The sequence below is a fragment of the Miniopterus natalensis genome, chromosome 18 (genome assembly GCF_054644295.1).
Source record: "Miniopterus natalensis isolate mMinNat1 chromosome 18, mMinNat1.hap1, whole genome shotgun sequence".
NCBI classification, from domain to species: Eukaryota; Metazoa; Chordata; class Mammalia; order Chiroptera; family Miniopteridae; genus Miniopterus; species Miniopterus natalensis.
Window position 1 is genome coordinate 23,236,564 of NC_142098.1, and position 25,676 is coordinate 23,262,239.

Below are 25,676 nucleotides of genomic sequence, written 5' to 3' on the forward strand. Positions count from 1 at the left end.
GTGAATTTTAAAAAGAGCAGGAATTAAAGAACATTAAGGGAAAAACAAGCAGCTAAATGGTCAACCTGGGATCTCAAAAACCAAGGAAAGTTGTGGAGGGGTGGGGAGCACAGGAGCCTGGCTCTTAGTTGTGTGGCTGGCGATGTGTTTATTCATATTAGCATTGGAAGTGGATGTCTCAGCTGTCATAAGTTTGTCAATCACTTGTATCCCAATAAAAAACCCCCAACTGGCAGGTGTTTAGACTACAGCTCTCTCGTTACTGACTTCTAGCTGAATTGCGTTGTGGTCAAAGAACATTCAGTATGATTCCAACCCTTTTAAGCCCATTAAGGCTTGTGTGGCCCAGCATGACTGTCTTGGTGAATGTGCTGTGGGCACTTGGAAAGAATGCATTCTGCAGCTGCTGGCCAAGTGTGCCATCAGTTAGATCAAGGTGGTTAATTGTGTTCACATGTTCTATCTTTATTGAATTTTCATCTAGTTCTGTCAGTTGCTGAGAGGTGTTGATGTCCCACTGTGCTTGTGGGCTTGTCTTTCCTCCCTTTACATCTGTCCATTTTTGCTCTGTCTGTTTTGAAACTGTTATTAGGCATATACATGTTTGTCTCTTTGAGTTGACCCTTTTATCAGCCTGATTGCCCTTGGTCTCTGGGAGCACCGTCTTGAAGTCTACTTTCCCTGATATTAATAGTGCCTCTCCAAGCCTCTTATGTTTACTGGTTACATGCAGTACTCTTCCCATCCACTTACTTTCCACCCGTCTATGTCTTTATATTAAAAATTATTCTTGCCCTAGCGGGTTTGGCTCAGTGGTTAGAGTGTCGGCCTATAGACTGCAGGGTCCTGGGTTCGATTCCGGCCATGGGCACCTACCTCGGTTGGAGGCTCGATCCCCGACCTGGGTCTGGCAGCATGCCGGAGGCAACCAACCAATCAATATATCTCTCTCACATCGATGTTTCCCTCTCTCTCTCTCCCCCTCCCCCTTCCACTCTCTAAAATGCAATGGAAAAAATATCCTCAGGTAAGCATTAAAAAAAATAATAAAATTATTCTTGCCTGGCTGGCGTGGCTCAGTGGATGAGTATGAACCTATGATTCAGGAGATCGAGGTTTGATTCCCAGTCAGCACACATTCCTGGGTTGCAGGCTGGAGTCCCAGCAGGGACCGTGCAGGAGGCAGCCGATCAATGACTCTCTCTCATTGATGTTTCTGTCTTCCTCTCTGTCCCTCTCTGAAATCAATTAAAAAAATATTTTTAAAAAATGATTCTTACAGAGCATATAGTTTGGTCTTGTCTTTAAAAAAAAAAAAAATCCATTTGCCAATTTCTGCCTTTATTAATGCGGTTGACTTTTAGGTGTACCATTTTACTATTTGTTTTCCGTTTGTCCCTTTCCCAGACCCCCTTTCCTTTGTTCCGCTCCTTTGTGCCTTCTTTTGGGTTAAAAACATTTTTAGGGTTCCATTTTAACTTACCTACTTTTAAATATACCTCTTTCCATGATTTGTTTCAGGGGTTGCCCTAGATTATAATATACAACCTTCACTTTTAATACTCTTAAGAATTGTACCATTTCACGTAACTGGAGCAAATTCCTTAACCTCTCTGAGCCTGTCTCTTCATTTATACACAAGAATAATAAACTTACCTCGGGTTATTTGACTATTGAATTGTTGGGGCATATAAAGTGGTAGCAAACTGCCAAGAGCAAAACAAGCAAGCCATACCTACACACCATCATCACTAATAGCAGTAGAGTGGTTATTATTACTACTACTGGGGGTAAATGTTATTATTAGTGTTGGACCTCCTGGGCCACAGGGGCGCCATATTGAGCATCCTCACTAGCTTGTCATGTGTTTCCACCTGTTTTTTTTTTTTTTTTTTTTTTAATTCTCATCCAAGGATGTTTTTGACTTGAGAAAGGGGTTGGTGGAGACATCCATGGGTTGCCTCCTGTTGAGGCCCAGACCAGGGCTGGAACCCGCAACCCGGGCATGTGTCTGACTGGGAATTGAACCTGTCACCTTCCAGTGTACGGCACGCTGCTCCAACAAACTAGGCCACACCAGAGCTCCATCTGCTCTTGATCCCTCTGCTCCGTCAAGGACAGTTCATGTCTCAGCAGGGCATCCCTCAGCTGCTCCGGCCTTGCCCAGACCTGTGCCCATTCTAAAGGCTTCTCCTGAATCCCAGTACAGCCAAGCCAGCTGATCACAGCCTGTCCCAGCCCTGCCCGAACCTGGTTCTCATCCCAAAGCCTAGCTTTATTGTCAACATTAGTGTCTGTTGTCCTGAGCAAAGTGACCTGAGGCCACTGTCCCACAAGCCTCCTGCTACCTTCAAATGCATCCTTCCCAACAGGACAGGACTCCCCACACCTGTATCTCCCTTCTCTCATTTCCCTAAGAGCTATCAACCCTCATCTGTGGAAATCAATCGGACAGCAAAAGTGCTGATGTTGGTTCTACCCCTAGCCAACCTGCAGTTACTCTGAATGTTTCTTGGGGTGTGGAATTCCAGAGTTTTGAGGTGCAGATGAGTAATTCTCAGGAGTCTGGATGGGCTGGGGCGGTGGCAGCAATGGCACAAACACCAGAAGACACTAGGAACAGAGCTGGGGGAGCAGAAGGAATTCAAGTGAACTTGGATCCTTGCAGGATGCTTTGTTACTACTTGTCAACGCTCAGTAACAGAAGGAAGCAGGAAGCTCTTGATTGCTGTCTGAGAGTTTTGTTAAAAGCAACTGAAATGGGGGCTTTGAATTGGCAGAACTTCCCGTCCTAGGCTTCTCTTCCTGGGTGGGGGTTTCTGTGTCTGGGCAACTCGACCCAAATTCTCCTTCCAGTTAGCATCAGTCTCATGTACTTTTTAAAAAGCAGATGCTGCTGCTATTCTCGTGGCTTCACATTTCTCACAGGGACAGGCCCAGCCCACACCTGTTTCCTGCTTCATCCCGTAGCCTGCCCTCTGCCCAGGCTTTCTGGCTGCTCCGGGGATGTACCTGATATGTAAACGTGCAGGGGCAGGAGCCTCTGTCATAATACAATCTATTCACCACAGTATCTCCAGCAGCGGCCATACAGGCCCCCTGTTGGTGCTCAAGATGTCTTTTTTGAATGCACGAGTGGCTGTCCCCACCTCCCCTGCACGGTTAGTGCCGACCACGTGGTCTGGGCTTCTCACGGGGTTTCGTGCTCCCTGTACTCTCCACCAACTTGAGTTCCTCAGTACCCATCTCTGGGTCCTTTCACAGTGCCCTAACCTTGGCAGGTGTGTTTTGGTAGGTTGGTTGCATTTTAACACCCAACAGTCCTTATAAAATCAAGGAAGAGGTAGGTTCTCCTTTATTCAAATGTGTGTTACCCAAGAACCAATTCATGGATGTGCCTGAGGTAGAGGGCCAGCCTCTCTCCAGGGACCTGAGGTCACCAACAATGAACTAAGGGCTTGGAAATGGGGCAGGGGGGTCCCAGGAGTGTTCCACTGACTACTGCTCAGCAGGATGAGCTACGGGTTTTCCTTTTCAAAAACAGCAGAGCACAGACAGTATAGTCAGACTTAAAGTGGAGACCAGGCCACAAGAGTCCACTGTACTTTGGCCAGGAGGACTTGATAGGAGTCAGGTAACCAGTTGAGCCACACAAGGCCCGGGGATGGCAGGGTTCCTGACTTTCCAGACCAACTACCTGAGGGCTGGTGGGGAGAACAGGGCTCTGCGTTGCTCTCAGCTGAAGAGAATGAGGACACTGCAGCCAGAGGTAGCCAGTGTGACAGGGGAGACAACAGGGGCACCTGGGACAGAACCTTCAGCTGCTCCCCACTAAGTCCCCCCCGCCCTGAGGACCCGGCGTCTCACATTTCTGTGTCTTTGCAAGCCTAGAATGCCGTCACCTTATCCCCCACATGACTGACTAGTCCTCAGACTTACCCAACAGTGGTGTCACCAGCTGGATTTATACCAAGCATATAATCCCCAATTTAGATTTATAAAGCATCAAACAATGTGAAAAAGTAAAAATATTTCAGCACTTTGGTTATGAAAAATACCTATGGAGATAAAAGGGAAATCTCCAAAACGAAATTATCAGTGCCAAGTGCAATGGGTGGGGCTCTGGGGTCAGACAGGTTGAGGTCAGTCTGGAAACACCCCTGCTGGCTGGCTTTTCTTGTGCAAACAGCACTGCCCCCTGGCCTGCTGGCTCACCAGTCAAGTAACCCTGCTTCTGAGCTTGCTAATAAAACACACAGTCCTATGGTTGTCAGGTTATAGAATCTGTCTTTAGAAGGAGTTTCATCTGAAATCACTTTGGTTTATGATATTTAAAAAAATTAAAAGTTCTGGACTGGATGTCTAGGCCCTGGGAGTGAAAGGCTCATGAAAGGACAGTCATCCTTGTGAACACCTTTGCAGTTGTAAAGGTGGGTATGTGTTCTCAAAGCATTTGTAACTTATAATTTATAGAAATAACAACCTTGGCAATCCTTGTATTTTTTCATTGCTTATTTTGTCTTTGCTATTTTTCCTTTTTTTATGTAAGGTTTCCATTGCGTGAACAATTAATGTCAAATGCTTGCTTTCCTTGAGAACACAGGCTCGCATGTACAGCACAGCCATGGCAGCTAGGGCCTGCCTTATGTCATGCTGTGTTAACCTACGCTATTTAACAAACTGTCCATTTCAATGGGTTACGGTGTTGTTTCAGTATAAATGAATGGTAATTTAGGGACTAAGGAATGCATGAAAAACCTTCCACTGGAATTAACGGCAATTATATTTTTCACTTAGGATTCTATTCTCCAGGCCCATAAAGTCACACACAAATACACACACACACACACACACACACAAGGTTCTTAGATCTTTATTTTACAAAACTTGGTGTATACTCTCTCCTCTTGCCCCCTCACCCGACCTGGAGGTATTGCTCCTACGTATTCTTTTCTGTGGAATACCATCAACCACGATCCATTTTTACCACAATTCATTCAGCCATTCCTTTAATGATGGTCATTTACACTGTTTCCTTCAGTCCTTACAAAAAAATACGCTATACATTGATAAGAATAATCTTAAGTACTGGCATGTTTGTCTTTCCTTAGGGACAGGTTCCCAAATATGAGACTGCTGAATTGAAGAGTGTGTATTCTTAATGTTAAAACAGAGTCACAATGATTTCCAAGGCTGTCACAATTTATTCTCACAGCAGAGTATGAAATTAACCCTCCTGCGCTTCCTTGCTGATAGTGGATCAGATGACAACTTAAAGACTTATTGGACTGCGGATGTTCTAGTAAATTTGTTCAGAAAGTCACTCATATTCATATAGTAACAGCATGTCAATGGTTTTCAAAAATTCTAAAAAGCCAGTTATGGTTGCCATTTATAATTCTATGCATGATTTGTGATTGAGAGGAAAAGGAGGAACTTGAGAATCTGAAATCTATCCTCAAATGGTATCGTTGAGTTATGCAAAAAAAAATTTTGTAGGTTAAAAAATATATGAACAGATCACTGAACAGTGTAATTTATAAAACTGTTTGTGAACCTTTAAAGGAGAAGTGTAACTTACACTAAGTCAGATTCCAAAGAGAAATTCTGTAGGTTGACAAATACTGCAAAAATGTATTTCTAAAGTGGACTACGTGCATGGAAAATTTAAAAAGCAACAAGACATGACAGTTTCTTAAAATAAATTATTTTTCCTTTAAAGTCTCTGAAAGGTAACGTTTGTGCACTACATACATATCCTATCATTTTTTACAAGACAATTCATAAAATAAGAGAAACAGGGAAACAAAAATACAGGTGGTCTCTGGGTTATACAACATTTTGGTAATTGACATGCATCTGTATGTAAACATCCTCCTGGAAAACAGCAGCATGACGGATGTGGGTTCTCTTTAGCCCATTTTTATCTGTGGTATGTACTGAGTAACACAGCCCATAGCTGCCTCCTTTTACTCTCCAAACCTCCTCTTAATGATCTACTTGCATATTTATGTAAGTAATGCTTCTAGAAATTCTTCAGCAAGCCCAGAAGCAGGTTAAAACTTCAACATTGTCTTGTTTATTATGAGGCAGCTCAATAACAATGGCCATGCCAACTTATATACGCCTGCAAGCAGTAGAAAACGTGTTACATGCTACTTCAAAATCTGTTCCATATTTCATCTGGAATGCATACTGAGTTGTAAAGATACTGAAAAAAAATGTATTTAATATGGAAAATCTTTTGATATGTCCGAATTATTACAGAGGACTAGAATTTCAAACTTCCAGTGACTGTTACATTCACACATGCAGATCTAAAATATACTTTTGTGTTTTTGTGGCAAAATTGTGTACCACTAAATCCCTAGGTATTGTCTGTAGATCCTTTCTGCTGCTTCCCAGAATACTTTTCTCTTGAATAATTGAGACTTTAAAAAGCTCACTGTAATAGTTAAGTGTACCTATTTACAACTGGACATATTCTGATATGTATTCTTTAGTTGGATATCATATCTTTCAGTATACCGGTGTTCCTAGGGGACCCTGTTTTTACGTTTCTGAGTTGATAGGTGATATCTGAGTAAGAATTCCCATGCTCCTTCAGTACCTCAGGAGGTTTCTCCCCCCGGAAGGGCTCTGGTGGAAGGCTTCTGCACAGTCCCCCTGGCTGCAGTCTCAGGGTTTGTCATCTATATGAACTCTTAGGTGCACACTGAGTCGGGACTTCCTGCTGAAGGCCTTCCCACACTGAGAACATTCATATGGTTTCTCCCCCGTATGGATTCGCAAGTGTAACCTAAGAGTCGACCGCTGGCTGAACGTTTTGCCGCATTCTGTACACTGGTAGGGCTTCTCCCCTGTGTGAGTCCTCATGTGTATGATGAGTTGCGAGTTCTGGATAAAGGATTTCCCACATTCGCTGCACTCATAGCGTTTCTCCCCCGTGTGGATTTTCTGATGTATGATGAGGTTTGATTTCTTGAAGAAGGTTTTTGCACATTCATTACACTCATAGGGTCGCTCCCCTGTGTGGATTCTCTGGTGTGTAGTAAGTTCGAACTTCTGGGCAAATGTCTTGCCACACTCACTGCACTCATACGGCTTCTTCTCCATGTGTGCTCTCTGGTGCACAATGAGGTTTGACTGGTGGGTGAAAGCTTTTCCACACTCAAGACATTCAAAGGGCTTCTCCCCGGTATGAATTCTCTGGTGCTTAATGAGGTTTGCCTTATGGGAGAAGGTTTTCTTACATACGTTACATTCATAAGGTTTTTCTCCAGTATGTATTCTCTTGTGACTGATGAGGAGTGACTTAAAGGAGAAAGTCTTGTCGCAGTAATTGCAAATGAAAGGTTGTACCAAATTTCTAACTTTCTGATGTTTAAAAATGGCTTCTTTATGGCCAAAGGCTTTTCTACTTTTGTTATATTGGGCGTACTCCATTCCAGTATGGGTTTTCTCTTGCTTTAGATAGAAAAGTGCTTTTCCAAATCCATTATAGTCATCAGCTTGCTTCCTTATGTAGCTGGTACCATTAAGTAAGTCTGAACTATATTTCAAAGTTTTTTCATATAAGTCATATTTATAGGGTACTTGTCTTAAAGAAACAAAGTCTGTGCTCAGATTGAATGAGTTTTCGAAGAGATCACTTCTTTCCTCAATTGGGGTTTGGTTCTTAAAGATTATAAACGGCCTCGTCTGCTCCTCTGGGTTGCTGTGCCCCCTCTCCACTTGGTCGTCAGCCTTCCACACCTCTAGGAAAAAGCACAGGAAGTACAGTCAGTGCTTCCACTGTAATGTTATAGAAAGTGATGCCTCCACAAGTGTTCCTTTGTAGGGATGCCTTTTTAGTTTGGGACCCAGTATTCCAGTATTAAAAAGTTCCCAATGTAAATTTTTCCCATCTCTTCAACTTTGAAAGAAAAAGGATTAAAAAAAAAAAAAAAGAGCCTATAGTAAAAAAAAAGAAGTGGAAACTGACAATGAACACAGTAGCACTGAGATTACAAAGTAACCTTCAAGGGGGGTAAAGTGAAGTAAAAACACAGGGCAGCAAACAGGAAACATGACGTGGGAAGGCTGGCAAGTCCAGGGTGAAGGAGATTCACAGTGTCCTCAAGGACGCTGCAGTTAGCACAGAGACCAAGAAAATAAGGTGAAGATGTTAAGGGGAAAGACATAGGCAGATCTGAGTTCAGCAACTGGAACTTTGACTCTGAATTGCTGTGGTTGGACCAGCACTTTGTCTACATACTTCTAGGCTCTCTCTCCTCCTTTTCCCTTCCTACCGGCAGCATTTCTTAGTTTTGGGGAGACAATCCTATTGCAGAGCTCCACATCTCTAACACAGTGATTTTCAACCGCTGCGCCTTGGCGTTCTGGTGTACCACAAGAATTTTAAAATAGGTTTGTGTCCCTGAATAAATAGTTATTGCCTCTTTTCCCTTAGATTATCAAATTTAAAAATGACAACAGCCAACACAACAGTAGCTGTCTGGTGTAAATTAATCAAAATTATACTTTTTTCTTTCTTTTGGTCAGATTGGCAAAATAAGTTTTTGGTGTGCCACAGAATTTTTGTAATTAGTTTATGTGTGCCACGAGATGAAAAAGGTTGAAAATCACTGCTCTAAAGTGAGATGTTTGCAAATGAACGGCAAGGTCCAGAAACTCATATATTCTGTAGGAAATATAAAATCAATCCAAAGATCCATGATCCTTTTTGATAGATTCAATGCTATGGTTTCATTGCTTTTTCTATTGAAGTTGTTGGAGAGAGAATGCTTTCATTATGATCTTATTTTTCTCCATTTATTTTCAGAAAGTGCATATGGGAACAGATTGTAGAGGTTATTTTTATTTTTTTCCGATAGGATTTTATTTTATTCCTTTGAAAGAGGTAGAGAGAGAGAGAAACACTGATTGGCTGCCTCCTGCATGAAACCCGGGCATATGCCCTGACTGGGAACCCAACCTGTTACCTCTTGGTTCATGGAACCACTGAGCCACACAGGCCGGGCTTATCTTTCTCCTTTTAATATGCTTAATTTCTCCGTCAAATCACCCAGTCTCTACCTATGCCTTGAATAACCTTTACCATCCTCTGTGCATTATTGGTCATTCCTGCCTCCTGTGATCCTGCTGCCATCTGTGTCCAGGACAACGTCACTCCTGCACTGAAAAAATGGTTTCCCTTGAGGCCACTACGCCAATGATCATGAGCTAAAATATAAAATATTCAGGCATCTGAGGTATACAGGTCATCTCTTTGCAGCTATCTTTAAAGGTTTAGGGATTTGAAGAAAAAGTCCTAACAATATTTCAAAGGTACCAACTCATTCACAATCTTTGGGATATTACTTCTAGTGGCTTCTGGTTCTCCTTCCCTCCTTCCACAGCTTCCCTAGAAAGTTCTCACCTGGCAATTCTAACTTGGTTAGCCACAGCTTTTGTTGCTCCAACTTAAAAATCACATCTGGTTGGATATCTCCAAGAACTTGCTAATGGAACACAGCTCCTAAATGCTTGGACTTTAGAACTCTAGAGTCTCTCAGCTTTAACACCTGAAGCTTGAGATGAAAACCACTTACTAATTTAGAAGTTCATGACTTCTGGTAACTGAGAAAGGACATAAACACTACTAGGTAAACAAGGGTTACACCTGAAAGCTGTCCTTACCCACTGACAGCAAGTTGCTATAGTTCTCCAACATCACATCCATGTACAGGATCCTCTGAGACGGGTCCAACTGCTCCCATTCCTCCTGGGTGAAGTCCACAGTCACATCCGTGAATGAGACTGATCCCTGAAATGGCATATTGCTATTCATTCTGGAATGATGAGCATTTGGTGATACAGAAAGGATATATGAAAAGTTATTCTTACCATACTGTTTTAAAAGTCATTCACCAGGAAATTTACACAACACCAACTGCACATCTTCACTATATTTTGTCAAAAGACATTTTTGCACTGTTAGAGCATATATTCAGATTTTCCCATATCTCTGGCACTGTCACACTGGACAGGTATCTAAGATTAACAAAACCCCAGGTCCCCTCTAAAGATGTGTAGGGGCTCAATACTGCATAAACACTAACAAGAACAGTTATCACAAAGGTGATGATGATGCTCACAGAGGTACTGTGTTTATGGTATCAAACTAGACAATATTAAAGAATAAATTAAACTTTTTGTGATATTGTGATCTGTAAGAAATATATTTGGTCTTCGTCCACAGTTCCTGGCTCACAGCTCCCCAATCTACTATATTAACCTAAGAATTGAGTGTGATAAAGGTTCTTGCAAAATAAATGAGGTGAGTTGGAAGTTACTTAAGAGGCTGGTCAACACTACACCTGACCATGTGATTAGAAGGTTGGAACTTACAGCCCTGCTCTGTGACCTCTCGATGGAGGAAGTTAAAAGGTACAAACTTCAAGTTATAAAAAATATGTTGTGGGGATGTATAATGTAGAGCATGATGGGTATAGTCTTTTGCATCTACAATAGCATACCTTCGAAATGTCAGGGTAACTTCCCTTTTTCCAGATCCAACAACCATGCCAGAGCAGACACCATAAATTCCTTCTTTGTTACTGTTATCAACTGTTAATTGTTGACTGTTAACTACCCTGCACCCACCCATATACATGTAAAAGATGTATATGTCTATCATTTTATTTTTATCCAATCACAGAGGTTTCCCCCACTTTGCTTTCTCTCACCTTCCTAATCTATCACCAATGGATTTCATTTAACCCCCTTACGTCTTCTCTTTTGATTGGCAGTTTTGCACCTTATTTTATATATTACATTCTCTGTAATATATATATACATTCTCAATCCATTGAGGTTTTGATTCCCAGCAATTGTCAACAGTTTAGCTCAAATAAACTCACAAAAATTCTCTACAGGTTTAAACGTTTCTTATGTTGACAATACACCATATCAAATCATTGTATTGTATATCTGAAACTAATATGTCAATTACATCTCGATTTAAAAAATAAAAATTAAAAAGACTATAAAAAATAAAAATGTTCACAGCAGCATTTTACATAAGAGCCCAAAGTAGGAAAAACAAATGTTCACCAATGGATTAGCTTCTTGTGGTATATTAAAACAATTAATTACTATAAAGCACTGAAAATGAACTAATTCCAGCTACACAGGGAGAACTTCACAAGGGCTTCAAGAATGCTGACTAATTTCTATTTCTTGGCCTGAATGGTGGCTACATGGGGGTGTGTGTGTATCTATATAAAATAAATCACATGTACATTTTAAATAGTCTTCTATATATGATACTTTATCCCCACAAAAGAAATACTGAAGCATAGAAAACCAAGAATTTAATCAAAACCAGAAAGTTATAAGAAAGGAAAAAATAGTGAAGACCATTTAATAACTTTCAATACCATCTCCATGTGCCACATAATAAGTACACTAAGAACTTTTGCATCACTGTCAGACCAACAAAGGTATAAACCTGTGTATGGCACATCACTGTGGCTCGATTCACACTGATTCAGAAATGGCTCTACCATCAAATATGAAAATACTTTGTCTCACAATGCTGTTTTCCATACTCTATACAAACAAAACACTGCTCAAAAAATTGGTGATAAAACACTATTCTGATACTGTAGCATTAAAAAGATGTCAAACATGATTGACTTCAGAGGCTTACTTTTGTCATGACAGATACAGTTTCAATCTGAAATGATTTCCTGCTCTGGGCAGAAATTCTATGGCCATGAGTAGAGGTGTACCTAGCTTATCTGACACCCAGAGCAGACTTTTAACACCTTAACTCTTTAAACTGTTACATACATCTAAAATCTTCACCTCTAAAAGAATCCTCTTAACCTATTTACATGCTCTTTCCTTCGAATCTATACCTTTCACCTTCAGTTATGACTTCCAATTCCTTAACTTCTCATACTTATTCCAAATTGTCATTGCCCCTCTAAGATTACATACCTCCAAAATCTAGATTATCCTTGTCACCAGCTTCAAAACCCTTGCCCCAGTAACTTTCCACCACTTCCCACTCATAACTACTAGCCCCAGGAAAAGTTACAGGAAGTGAGAGGGAAAAAAAGATTAAGGTCTGAGTACTATAAAAGGCCTAGTTATAGTTTACAAATTTGCATGTCATGTAATCAGCATTATTTCAAGACATCTTACAGGAATCTTTAGCAATTTGGCATGGGAGCAGAGAATGAAGATGATGATGATTCATCTATGCCTGAGATCAATACCATGAGGGTCAACAGAGTCAAGATTTTCCCAATTGTAAATATTCTCCATTTTAAGGTCACTTCTGAAATTACAGTTAAAAAAAAACCAGGATGACTAGAAAATTTCCCAGGGACTAAATTAAGTACTAAGGACACAAAGACCAGGGTAAGTCTTCACTCTGATAGCTACCCCTCAATTCTCTCCTTTGCTTCCTACATCCAGTGCCACCCCAGCTATTACAAAAGCTTCCTAACTCTTATTTCTTGTCTCCCCTTATTCTCTTTTACCCCACATTCTAAAGCATCTGTAATTTTCCTAAAGTAAAGCTCTATATAATTACCCTGATTAGAAATGGATACCCATACCTATTGTAATAAATTAACTAGCCCATTATTCAAAGCAGCTGTACTGTTTTCACTAAGGTTGTGTAAAATTTTTGTAATATTTGCAAAATCCTAATATCTACTACTTCAGTTTCCAGAAATGTTATGCATAATCTAGTATGCTTGTCTCTTCATTAAAAATGCTGTTTATTCAGCTTGTAATCTACATGATTCCCAGATCAATTCCGGCTTGTATATTTATTTGCATATATTGGGTATTAGTTTTATTAGTGGCTATTCAGCTTTTCAGCATCTAGGGCAGGGGTGGGGAACCTTTTTTCTGCTAAGGGCCAGACCAAATGATTTTGTGGGTTGTGGAATAAGTATCAAGCACAACGTAAGTAGAAACATCCATGTGACTCATCACTACACAGGCATAAGTTATAGACCAAGTAACCTCTCACAAAAGAACAGAATAAAGAAAAACTAAGCAGGAAAAAAATCAGAAAAAATTTTAAATATATAATTGGATATAACAGGTTAGATACAGCTTGAGGAGATGATTAGTGAACCGTAAAATAGGTCAAAGTAAGAAATATCCAGCCTGAAATAAAGAAAGAACAAAAGATGGGGGGAAAAATCTAAAAGCCTAAAAGACATATGGGACAAATTAAAAAGGTCTACTATATTTGCAATTGCAGTCCAAATAGGAGAGGCAAAATACAACAGAAACAATACTTGAAGAGATAATGGCTTAGAATTTTCCAAAAGAGCTCACATCAGACCATAGAAACACCACTAATCCCAAAAAAATAAATACAAAGAAAACCACACTTAGGCACATCATAATAAAGCTGCTAAAAATCCCAAAGGAAAAAAGATGCATTGCCTTTAGAGGCAAAACAGTAAAACTGACAGCTAACTTTTTCAATGGAAACAATGGGAGCCAGAAAATAATATTTTCAAAGTGCTGAAAATACTAAAATATGAGTTGGCAAACTTTTTCTATAAAGGGCCAAGTAGTAAATATTTTAGGTTTTGCAAGCCACATGTAGTTTCTACTCCAAGTAACCAACTGTCATTGTACCACAAAAGCAGACAGGAGCAATATATAAACAAAAGGGCACAGCTGTCTTCCAATAAAATTTGACTATGGACACAGAAATTTAAATTTCATATAGTTTTCACATCATGAAACACTCTTCTTCCCCCCAGCCATTAAAAAAATGTTGTAGGTAATTTATTCAGCATTGTTTCATGGCATTTTATAGGAATCTTTAGCCACTTTGCATGGAATGCAGGTAATGGGTCATCTATGCCTAAGATCAATACCAAATACTATATACTAATACTAAATATCAATACTAAAAACCATTCTTAGCTGTGGGCCATACAAAAACAAGGCAGCAGCCCATTTGGCTGATGGGCGATAGTTTGACCTTCTAAAGTAAAATTACAACTACTAAATAATAATGTTATGTGTTAAGTATTATTACTACTATCAAAGGACGTACTCCAAAAAGAAAATTAAACCTAGCACAAATCAGTTAGATGCAAAAAGCAACAGACAGCAAAATATGTTGTTAAAATAAGCACATATGGAATGGAGGGAAGGAATGTTAAGTAATAAGCTGAAACTAATTTTTAGATGCCAGAAACCTAAAAGTGGTAGCAGAAAGTACTGTGTTTGGGAGGAAAATATAAATTGTGATTAACTTTAAATGTTTAAGTAAACATTAAAGGAGTAAAATAAACTTTAAAAGGATGGAAATATATTCTGACAGATCTAGAAGAAAAGTAGATCAAGAAAATCAGTAATCAAAATAAAATGGAATAAATATTTAATAAAAGATTAAGAGCTTCAGGAGTTTAAAAAAAAAACACCACTTAAAAGCCTGAAAATAAAAGTAACAGAAAAGCCTGCAGGAAAATGTCAATAATTGATTAAAACAGAATTCCAAAAATAAATGAACAAACAAAAGAGAAAACAACAAACTAATGGTTGCCAGATGAGAGGGGGGGTTGGGGTGAAGGGTGAAAAAGGTGAAAGGGATTAAGAAGTACAAATTCCCAGTTATAAAAATAGTCACAAGGATGTAAAGTAAAGCTAAGAGAATATAGCCAATACTATTATAGTAACTATGTATAGTGTCAGATGGGTTCTAGACTTATCGGGGCAATCACTTCGTGAGGTATATAAACGTCTAATCACTATGTTGTACATCTAAAACTAATTTAATATTGTACATCAACTGTAACTTAAAAATTAAATTAAAAAAAAGACACACACAAAAAAGAACAGATAATTTCTATTTCTTAACCTGGGTAAGTATATGTGTGCCCATTTTATTATTACTCTTTAATGTATACATAGTTGCCACACATATTGTTATAACACATATAAAGATTATAATACTGTATATGTGTTATATTACACAATAAAAAAATTAGGAAACTATGCCCTGTTATGGGAAGACTAAAGACTAAAGATATGTTTTTGAACAATACAAACATACCTAATCAAGAAAATGAAAAGACAAAACCACAGATGGGAAAAAAATCTTTGCAAAACACATACCTGATAAAGAACCGGTATCCAAAATACATAAAGAAAACTCCTAAAACTCAACAATAAGTAAACAACCAACCTGATTTAAAAATGGGCAAAAGACACCTCACCCAAGAAGACATACAGATGGAAAATAGACATGGAAATACGCTCTACATCATGTCATCAAGAAATTGTAAATCACAACAAGATACTGCTACACACCTATTAGAATGGCGAAAATCTACAACACTGACAGCACTAAATGCTGGCAAGGATGTGGATCAACAGGAACTCTCATTTACTGATGGTGGGAATGCAAAAACGGTACAGCCACTTTGGAAGACAGTTTGGCAATTTCTTACAAAATGAAACATACTCTTGGCATACAACCTAGGAATTACACTCCTTAGTATTTTATATCCATGCAAAACCTTGTACACAATGTTTATATAAAGCTTTATTCACATTTACAAAAACTTAGAAGTAATGCCCTTCAATAGGTGAATGGATAAACGGTGGTAAATCCATACTGTGAAATATTACTCAGTGCTAAAAAGAAATGAGCTATCAAGCCATGAAAAGACACTGAGGAATCTTAAATGCACATTTCTAAGTGAAAGAAACCAATCTGAAAAGACTACATACTGTATGATTCCAACTACATGACATTCTGGAAAAGCATAACGATGGAGATAGTAAAAAAAAAAGCAGTAGGAAAGTCATGCAACTGCCAGCTGCATGTAGATGTGCGAGCCCCCAGCTCAGGCCAGGATGTTTGTCTTGGTGGAGATGGTGAACACTGTGCAGATTCCCCCATGGAGATCTGAGAGGAAGCTCAATGACTCCATTGCCAATGAGCTGAACAAGAAGTCAGCTACAAGGTACTGGGCCCATGGGGTCACACGTAAGCCTTGGCATGAGAGGGTCCAGCGCTACCCACCTGCAAGCTTCAGGCCCAGCCTTGGGCAATTTGCTTATCTCAGAACTTGATTTCCTTACCTTTACAAGGTAATTCTTATCCCACAAGGATGTTGGACAGAATCAAAAGAGAAACTGGGTTTGAAAAAGGCCCCTGTAACCGCAAAGTGCTAGATTACACACTTCCTAATTACTTTGCAATCTTGCGTAAGCATTTACCCACTCTGGGTCTGTTTCCATTTGTAAAAGAGAAATAATAATTGCTGTCCAAAAAAAGCACCCACAGTGTTTGTCAAGGGCTCAGGGAGAAGGAGGGATGAATGAATACATAGAGCACAGGGGATTTTTAGGGCAGTGAAACTATTCTGTGTGATATTATAATGGTGGATACATGTCATTATGTATTTGTCAAAACCCACAGAATGTACACCACCAAGAGTGAATCCTAATGTAATCTATGGACTTTAGGTAAAATATCAATATTGACTCATCAATTATAACAGGTATACCACATTAATATAAGATGTTAGTAACAGGAGAAACTGTGTGTGTAGAGGGAGTATATGGGAACTCTCTGTACTTTCCACTCAAATTTTCTGTAAACCCAAAACTGCTCTAAAAAATGAAGTCTATTAATTAAAAACACATATAAACAGAACAGTATGATTAATAATCAATCTACCTTATAATAACCTATATTTGTACTTTGTACATATGTAGAAATAAACTCTGGAAAGCTACTCAAGAAAGTAATAATAGTGAGACTTGTGGAGGTTAAAGAATATAAATACGCATCCAAATATTTACTAAGTTCTCTGCATCATGCTAATCTGATTAGAAAAATAAAATACACAATAAAATCCTGCATTTGCACTGAAGAATGCTATATGAAATAACCACAGACAAATTGATAACTTTTAATTTGGGTTGTTTCTGCAGACACTATCCAAAACACCATCTAAGTGAAGGCTTATAAAATTTCTTCAGACCTAACGCTAGACAACCAAAAAAATGGTCTTCATAACCAATGTAAGGCACTTAATTAACTTGGTTTGCTTTTCAGCTGCTGGTATTGATCAGTTATATTTACTTTGTTTTCCTTTATTCATCTATACTCTTTTGTTTCATAGTCTGGATCCTTATAAACTTCCTCAAATGTACTAAAAAACAAAGTTGGAAATAAACAACTCACCTGGGATTTGTTCATTTTCTGCAGTTTTTGGATAAAGGTAGATATGAAAGCAGACCTGAAATAAAGCAAAAAGAAAGGTATTGTTATTAAAGATCTGACCTGCTTCAGAACTCCTAGAAATCCCTGCACATCACCTGGGAAAACACCACCGCCTGGGGTAGTCACTTTGCCTCTTCAAAAGGGGCAGAAAAGATCATACTGGCAGCACTCACCTTCAATCACACATTATGAGACACCCAAAAAGGCCATCAGTAAGACCACCCACTATCAAGAGGAAAAGTAATCAACAAAAGCCTCACCTAATAAAAACAGGGAATTTAAAACAAATATAATTCATATACTAAAGGCTTTAATGGGAAAGTTAGACAATGTGAACAAATAGGGAATTTCAGAAGAGATGGAAACTGCAAATAGAAATCAGATAGAAATGCTAAGAAAGAAAAACAGTAACTGAGTTGAAAGAATACCTTCAACAAGTTTATTATTAAACTCAACAGAGCTGAGGAAATTTTCAGGAAATCTGAAGACAGGTTAAAAAAACATTACCCAAACTGAAATACAAAGAGGAAGTGGAAGAAGAAAAAAAGGGTGAGGGCTGTGGCACAATATCAAATGACCTAACAAACATGCCAATGGAATCCCAAAGGAGAAGAAAGAATGGGACAGAAGTATTTAACGATATAATGGCCAAGAATTTTCCAAAAATAATGCACAATAATGTCAAACCACAGATCCAAGAAGCTTGGACAATTTATCCAAAAGGGCTAAACCCCCCCCCCCAAAACAAAACAAAGACACACTTGGACACATCATAGACCACTAAAAACCAGTCAAAGAGAAAGTCCTGAAAGCAGCCAGAGGAAAAACAGATATATTATATATACAGAGGAAGAAATAATCACAGCCATTCTCATCAGAAAACAATGTACTGACATCTTTAAAGTGCTTTTAAAAAAGCAAAAAAACCTCAAAAACCAAACATACCACACCACCTATCAACCAGAATTCTATACCCAGTAAATATATTTTTCAAAACAAAAAAAGAAATAAAAACCTTTTCAAACAAACAAAAACAGAATTCATTACCATAGACCTGTACTAGAAGAAATATTTAAGTAAGTTCTTCAGATAGAAGGAATATGAGCCCGGCCGGGCGTGGCTCAGCGGTTGAGCATCAACCTGGGATCCAGGCGATCAGGGTTCAATTCCCAATCAGGGCACATGCCCAGGCTGCGGGCTCGATCAATGACTCTCTCATCATTGATGTTTCTATCTCTCTCTCCCTCTCCTTTCCTCTCTCTGAAATCAATAAAGATATATTTAAAAAAAAAAAAAAAAAAAGGAATATGATACCACCAGGCAGAAACCTGGATCTACACAAAGAAATAAAGAGCTCCAGGATGGTTAAAAATAAAGATAAATAATAACACAAAAAGTGAGGTAATGAAATTGGAAGTATACTGTTTTAAGGGTCTTACATTACACAGCATATTATTATTTAAAGGTCCACTGTGATTAATTCAAGATGTTTACTGTAAACTCTAGGGCAACCACAGAATTAAAAAAAAAAAATTTTTAATCAATTTTTTAGAGAGAGAGGAAGGGGAGGAGGAAGGGGAGGAGGTGGGGGAGGAGGCGGGGGAGGGGAGGGAGAAACATCAATGTGAGAGCAGAACATTGATCCGCTGCCTCCCGCCCACCCCTTCCTGGGGATGGAGCCCGAAAACCAGACATGTGCCCTGAGGAGGAATTGAACCAGCAATCTTTTGATACATGGGACGGTGCCCAACCAACTGAGCCACAACCAGCCAGGGCAGATATTTTTTAAAAGAGGTATAAATGATAAGCCAATAGTGAGAAAAAAGTGGAATCATAAAAACTCACAAAATTCAAAGTAGTAAGAAAAAGAGGAAAACAGAAACAAAGACCAGATGGGACAAGTAGAAAAAAACTAGCAAGATGGTAGGTTTAATCCAGCCACATCAACAACTGGTATAAACACACCAATTAAATGGCAGAGGTTATAAAATTAGATAAAAAAGCAATACCAAACTATGTTCTGCACATAAGCAGTGTATTTTAAATATAAATATATAGCTAAGTCAAAAGTAAAAGGATGAAAAAAGATATACCTTGCAGATCCTAATTAAAACAAAAGCTGGAATGATTACATTAATATCAGACAGTTGGAAATTAAACAACAGACTTCAAAATAACCAATGGGTGAAAAAGGAAGTCACAAGGGAAGTTTAAAAAACACGCAGAATTTAATAGAAATGAAAACAGAATATACAAAAATTTGAGAGATGTAGTTACAGCAGTATTCAGAGGGACACTTATAGCATTAAACTATTTCTATAAGAAAAGTTTCAATGACTTCAGCCTCCACCTTAAGAAACCAGAAGGGAAAAAAAAGGTAAATTAAACCCAAAGCAAGCATAAGGAAGAAAATAATAAAGGTAAGAGCAGAAATCAATGACACTGAAAATAAAAACGAGAGAGAAATTCAATGAAACCAAGAGCTGGTTATTTAAAATGATTAATAATATCAAACCTGTGGTGAACTGGCCAAGGAAAAAAAGAGAACACTAATTACAAATACTGAGACCTAAGGTAACCATATAGGTTGGTTTGCAATTAAAACTTTTAACTGAAACCAGTTTATAAAGGTAATCATGTTCTAGGCGAGACTCTTCCCTGACAAAAGTGAATCTTTACCTTAATTAAGCCTGCCTATTGTCTTTTTGCAGCTACCACAACATACCTTTGGAATGTCAGAGTAACTTCCCTTTTTCCAGACCTCTCAGAGCATAACCAATGCACCAATGGGGAGACCACAAATCCTCTCGTTATCATGTTAATTGTTGACTGTTAACTATCCTGTATCCACCTACATCAAAGATGTGACTATCATTTTATTTTTTATCCAATCCCAGAAGTTACCCCACTTTGCTTTCTCTTGCCTCCCTAGTCTATCACCAATGGATTTTATGTAACCCACTTATGTCTTCTCTTTTGATTTAATGTATAAAATAAGATGCAAAACTGCCATTCTCTGGAGCATTTTCTTAATCCACTGAGATTTTGCTTCCACAGCTGTCGACAGTTTGGCTCAAATAAACTCACAAAAATTCTCTACAGGTTTGAATGTTTCCTATGTTGACCAAACAGGTAACCATTAGCTACTCTAATTAAGGAAAAAAAGGACAAATCTGAAATACACAAAATTAAAAAGTGGGAATTATCAAATACCAGAGAAAAAAGATAAAATGGGAAAATTCTATCTTCAACAGAAATAAAATACTATATAAAAATAAAGTTAAGGAAAATGCAATTATTTTATGAAGATTATAAAATATTGCTGGGGGTGAAGCTGGGGCAAAACAAAAGAGGACTTGAACAAATGGGAAGGCCTACTACAGTAAGACACATCATCGTAATGGTGTACATTCCCCCTAAGTTAATGTAACCATTACTGGGGGTCACAATAAAAGTACCAGCAATTTTTAAAAATATGAATGTAAAGTGCCACTGGTAATCATCAGAAAACTTGTATAATCTCAAAGTGGTGAAGGCTCTGGGTGCTACGCATAAGAGGAAAGCGCAGTAAATTCAACTATAAGTTCCAAACGCCTGCATGGCAAAAACTACCAGCGAGCAACGTCAAAGGCAAATGAAAAGAGCTTTGCCGCTCATATAAGTATCAGCTGGCTGTGTGACCTGCGCGAACCACTTCACCCTTCAGAGCGTCCGTTTTTCCTTCTGGTGAAACTGATACTAGCGAAGGCCCAGGGTAGGTGTGAGGATTAGGCGAACACTTAACTGAAAAGGCTCCTGCAAAGAGGTCAGTGCTCTAATTCGTTCGGCACGTCGTGTGCATGAGGAAACCTGCAGCATCTTTCAATTCTCCCTCCACCTCGAGGCGCCCCGGGACGCGGCACGCGGCACACGCGCGCGGCCAGGTGTCCGGCCCCGCCCCCGGCCTCGCGCGTGCTCGCTGGGCCCAGTCAGGCGCGCGCCCGGCCGGACTTCCGGACTCCCTCCGGCTCCTCCGGACCCTCGCCGCGGGTCTGGGGCGCTTCTCCGGACAAAGGGAGGAAGGCGAGCCTCGCAGCCGCCCTGTCCCTCCGCCGTCCCCGCCCCCGCACGTCCGGCCTGGAGAGCCCTGTCAACCCCACGCCTACGAACGCGCCCGGCGGCCCCCCGACGCCGCCCCGAGGGTCACCGCCTCCAGCGAGTCGCCGAAGTTTGGGCTCCCACCCCGCGCGGGCAAGAGCCCATCCCTCATCTTCCCCACAGCCCCCAGGCCTGTCGGAGCTGCCTGGCAGCCTCCCTCATACCTAGAGGGGCACAGTCTCCACTCGTGGCTCAGAGCCAGGCTGGGTCACGGCGTGGGGCGGCGAAGACACGCGGAAACCGGGGGCCTGTCACCCACTCGCGGCTAGAGGTGGGGGGAAGGGCAGCTACGGGTGCGCTCACAGCCTTGCACATGCGCAGCTGCAGGAGCTGCTCGCCCTCCCAGGGTCCTCCGAGGAGCGGTCCGTCGGACTTCGAGACTACATTTCCCATAAGCCTGCGGGCCATGCTGTAGGGACTCTCAGGAAAGTCTTCGCCTAGTTTAGCGGTTTGGAAGCGCATGAGCGTTGACGAAGATAATCCCTTGGCTTGGACTGTTCGTTTCTTCCAGATCGTGTCAGGAGTTACAATCACTATCTCCCCACAGTACAAAAACCTGCCTCTTAAAGATTACTCAGGTGATCTATGATACCTGTATCTGAAATAGAATCTATGTATAAAATAAAAGAAACAAAAGCAAATACCTATAATTTCACTTTTCAAAGATAACACCTTTAAAATAAAATTGGCCATGAAGATATTATATGCCACAACTAGCTTCTTTTCTTCGTTTAGAGCAGTTGTAGGTTCACAGTAGAATTTGAGGAAAAAAGTACAGTTCCCATACACCACCTTCCCCCTCACATGAATAGCCTCCTCCACTATTAACCCCACTAGAGTGGAACATTTGTTACAATCCCGTGTACACCGACACATCACCCAAAGCCCAGAGTCTGCATTAGGGTTCACTCTTGGCAGTTGTACATTTTATGGGTTTTACAAATATGTAATGACATGGATCCACCACTATAGTATCATACAGAATAGTTTCACTGCCCTGAAAATCCCCTGTGCCCCATCTAGTCATTCCTCCCTCCCTCTCCCTAAGCCCTTGGCAACCACTGATCTTTTTATTTTCACAGTTTTTGCCTTTTCAAGAATGTTAAATAGTTGGAATCATACAGTACATAATCTTTTCAGATTGGTTTCTTTACTTAGTAATATGCATTTAAGACTTCTCCATGTCTTTTTTCAGGGCTTGATAGCTCATTTCTTCTTAGCACTGAATAATATCCCATTGTCTGGATGTACTACAGTTTTTCCATTCACCTATTGGACACCTTGGCTACTTTCAAGTTTTGACAATTATGAATAAAGCTTCTATAAACTTCCATGTGCAGGGTTTTCTGTGGACATAAAATAAGTTACTCATTTGGGTAAATACCAAGGATCACAATTGTTAGATCATACAGTAAGAATATGTTTAGTTTTATAAAACAAACAAACAAACAAACAAACAAACAAACAAACTGCTGAACTCTTCCAAAGTGTCTGTACCATTTGCCTTCCCACCAGCAAAGAATGAGTGTTCCTGTTGCTCCACATCCTTGCCAGCATTTGGTGCTGTCAGAGCTGTGGATTTTGGCCTACTAATAGGTGTGTAGTGGTAGCAACTAGCAACATTCAAGTCTGCATTACTACACCTACCATGCTTGGAAACTCTAACAGAATACTGGAGGCCATTCAGAAAAATCTTGGCCCTGACCAGTGTGGCTCAGTTGGTTAGAGTGTCATCCCATACACAGAAAGGTTGTGGGTTCGGTTACTGGTCAGGGCACATACCCAGGTTGTGGGTTTGATCCCTGGCTGAAGTATGTATAGGAGGCAACTGATTAATGCTTCTCTTTCACACTGATGTTTCTTTCTCTCTCTCTTTCTCAAATCAATAAAAACATTTCCTTGGGTGGGAAAAATCTTGGAATAAAGGTTCGGGGGCCTATACCTGACAAACTTTTCACTTTTATAGAGTGGGTTGTTTAGGGGCTGTGTAAATGCACCAAATGGTTCAAATAAATGACAACTACTATGAGGATCTGACACCCAAGGATACTGAAGAAACTATTGAGGAGCTCAAGACTGGGAAAATTCCAAAACCTGGGTCAAGGAGTGGGCGCTTTTCTTGTGAGCTAGCTGAGGGTCTCACCTCTTTGACTGAACCACCCAAACGACCTGGCTTTGGCGTGCAAGCAGGCCTTTAATTTATATTCAACTGTAAATATGTCACTGGAGGAATAAAATATGAATCTCCTATCTAAAAAAAGGGGGGGTACTTATACACCAATGGTCAGAGCAGCATTACTTACAATAGCCAAAAGGTGGATGGAAACAACCCAAGTGCCCATCAACAGAAGAATGGTTAAATAAAAGGTGATATATATAATTCAGCTAAAAAAAGAATGAAGTTCTGATACATGTTACAACATGGATGAACCTTGAGGATAAGACAAGTAAAATAAGCAAGCTACAAAAGAGCAAATATAGTATGATTCCATGTACAGCAAGTTCATAGAGAGAGAGAGTAGAATAGAGATTACCAGGTACTGGGGGGAGGGAGGCATGGGTTGATGAAGAAGCTCTGAAAAGAGATAGTGGTGATGGCTATACAACATTGTTAATGCACTTAATGCCACTGACTTGCACACGTAGAAATGGTTAAAATAGTAAATTTCATGTTATGTATATTCACCAGAATTTAAAAAATAATAATAAGTTGGGCCCTAGCCGGTTTGACTCAGTGGTTAGAGCATCGGCCTGGGGACTGAAGGGTTCTGGGTTTGATTCCGGCCAAGAGCATGTATCTCGGTTGCAGGCTTGATCCCCAGCCAGGTCAAGGTGGGCGCTTGCAGGAGGCAACCAACGGATGTCTCTCTCTCACTTCTGTCCCAACAAGCACTGACACCGATATTAAGTACATGCTTGGATGGCACTGCTATAGGATGCAAAGAAATTTTAACTGTAATTATAGTGACTATTTAAAGTGGAGCAAATGTGTGGTTTGTCCACAGATACTGACAAAATCTTTTTATTTTTGTTTACTTGCTAAAATGACATTGCCATGGGGCACAGTTCATATGTCACAACATGTGAACTCATCAATGAACTTCTGTACTCTGTTATATTAAAATCCATTGGTCTTTCTTGTACTCTGAATGGATCATTTATCTAGACATGATTTTCTAGGATCATGCATTGGTCACTTGAAAAATACTGGCTCACTGAGTCATGAAGATCTTTTAAATGCTGAGATATTTTATTACATAGTAGTATCAAAAGACCACAATAATATCACCACTAGTCTCATCAGAAAAGCCTTAAGTACGGGGAAGTGGATTTTGCCAAAATTCTACTTTTCACTTGAAAGCTCATTTTATCATTGGGCGACAAATATAGTCAGTTGTTTTCCTTGAAGTGACAGCTCACTTCATTCATTTTTGAGAAAATGTCTGCCAAACACTCAGCCTTCATCTGACACTCAGCTGTTCAAGGAAAAATGGTGTTCCATGAGAAAAGCAGCTAGTTCAGCTCATGACTCAAACAATCGCACGAGTGATCTTCCTGGAGTCAACCATCGTGTTTTTGTGTGCGGCACAAGTATTTCATGCATACTTTTCATTTAATCAGGCAGAATAAAGAGACATGCACTCAAAGGTTAAGGCTTAATACAGTTAATAATTCATACTGCTCCACTAAGGTCATTCTTACGTCAAACTAACATTTCTTTTCTGTAGTTGCTTGCAAGTGCAGGATGCAATGGCTGCTAGGTCACTTTTGGTGCCACTGTCTGGAATCCTGCTATGGCACCAGCAGGTTCCCTCACCAACTGCTCTTGCACCATTATTGCAAATGTCAACTCAATGAAACAGGAAAATAATGTCTAGTTATTATTATTATTATTATTATTAATATTAAATAATACTGACCTCTTGGGTCCCCTGAAAGTGTCTTGGAAAATCCAGGGGTCTTTAGATCACACTTAAAGCACAATCGCTGTGCACAATTATCACACCTAAAAAATTAACGTTTCCTTAATAATATTCCAATAGCCATTTGGTGTTCATAGTTCCAAATTCTTTTCATAAACATTATATATCTCTTCAAATTTTTAAAACTCAAGCTCCTGTCTGGCCGGCATGGCTCAGTGGTTGAGCACTGACCTATGAACCAGGGGGTCACAGGTTCGATGCCCAGTCAGGGAACATGCCTGGGTTGTGGGCTTGATCCCCAGTAGGGGGCGTGCAGGAGGCAGTAGATCAATGACTCTCATCAT

General features: G+C 39.9%; 1 protein-coding gene across 5 annotated transcripts; it reads right to left on the reverse strand.

Moving 5' to 3' along the window:
* Positions 1-5,184: 5,184 nt before the first annotated feature.
* On the reverse strand, positions 5,185-25,523 carry ZFP1 (ZFP1 zinc finger protein). 5 transcript variants are annotated; one of them, XM_016196625.2, is made up of 4 exons: positions 25,330-25,523; positions 17,234-17,288; positions 9,682-9,808; positions 5,185-7,757 (listed from the first exon to the last, which is right to left on the reverse strand). In XM_016196625.2, exons 2-4 carry the CDS (start codon positions 17,246-17,248, stop codon positions 6,679-6,681), a joined length of 1,221 nt encoding a protein of 406 aa, XP_016052111.1. In that variant the 5' UTR covers positions 17,249-17,288; positions 25,330-25,523; the 3' UTR covers positions 5,185-6,678. The 5 variants fall into 5 exon arrangements, with proteins under 5 accessions (XP_016052111.1, XP_016052086.1, XP_016052103.1 ...); XM_016196600.2 differs by lacking the exon at positions 25,330-25,523 and adding an exon at positions 21,574-21,814 and having other exon boundaries at positions 9,682-9,833; XM_016196617.2 differs by lacking the exon at positions 25,330-25,523 and adding an exon at positions 21,574-21,813.
* Between the last annotated feature and the right edge of the window lie 153 nt (positions 25,524-25,676).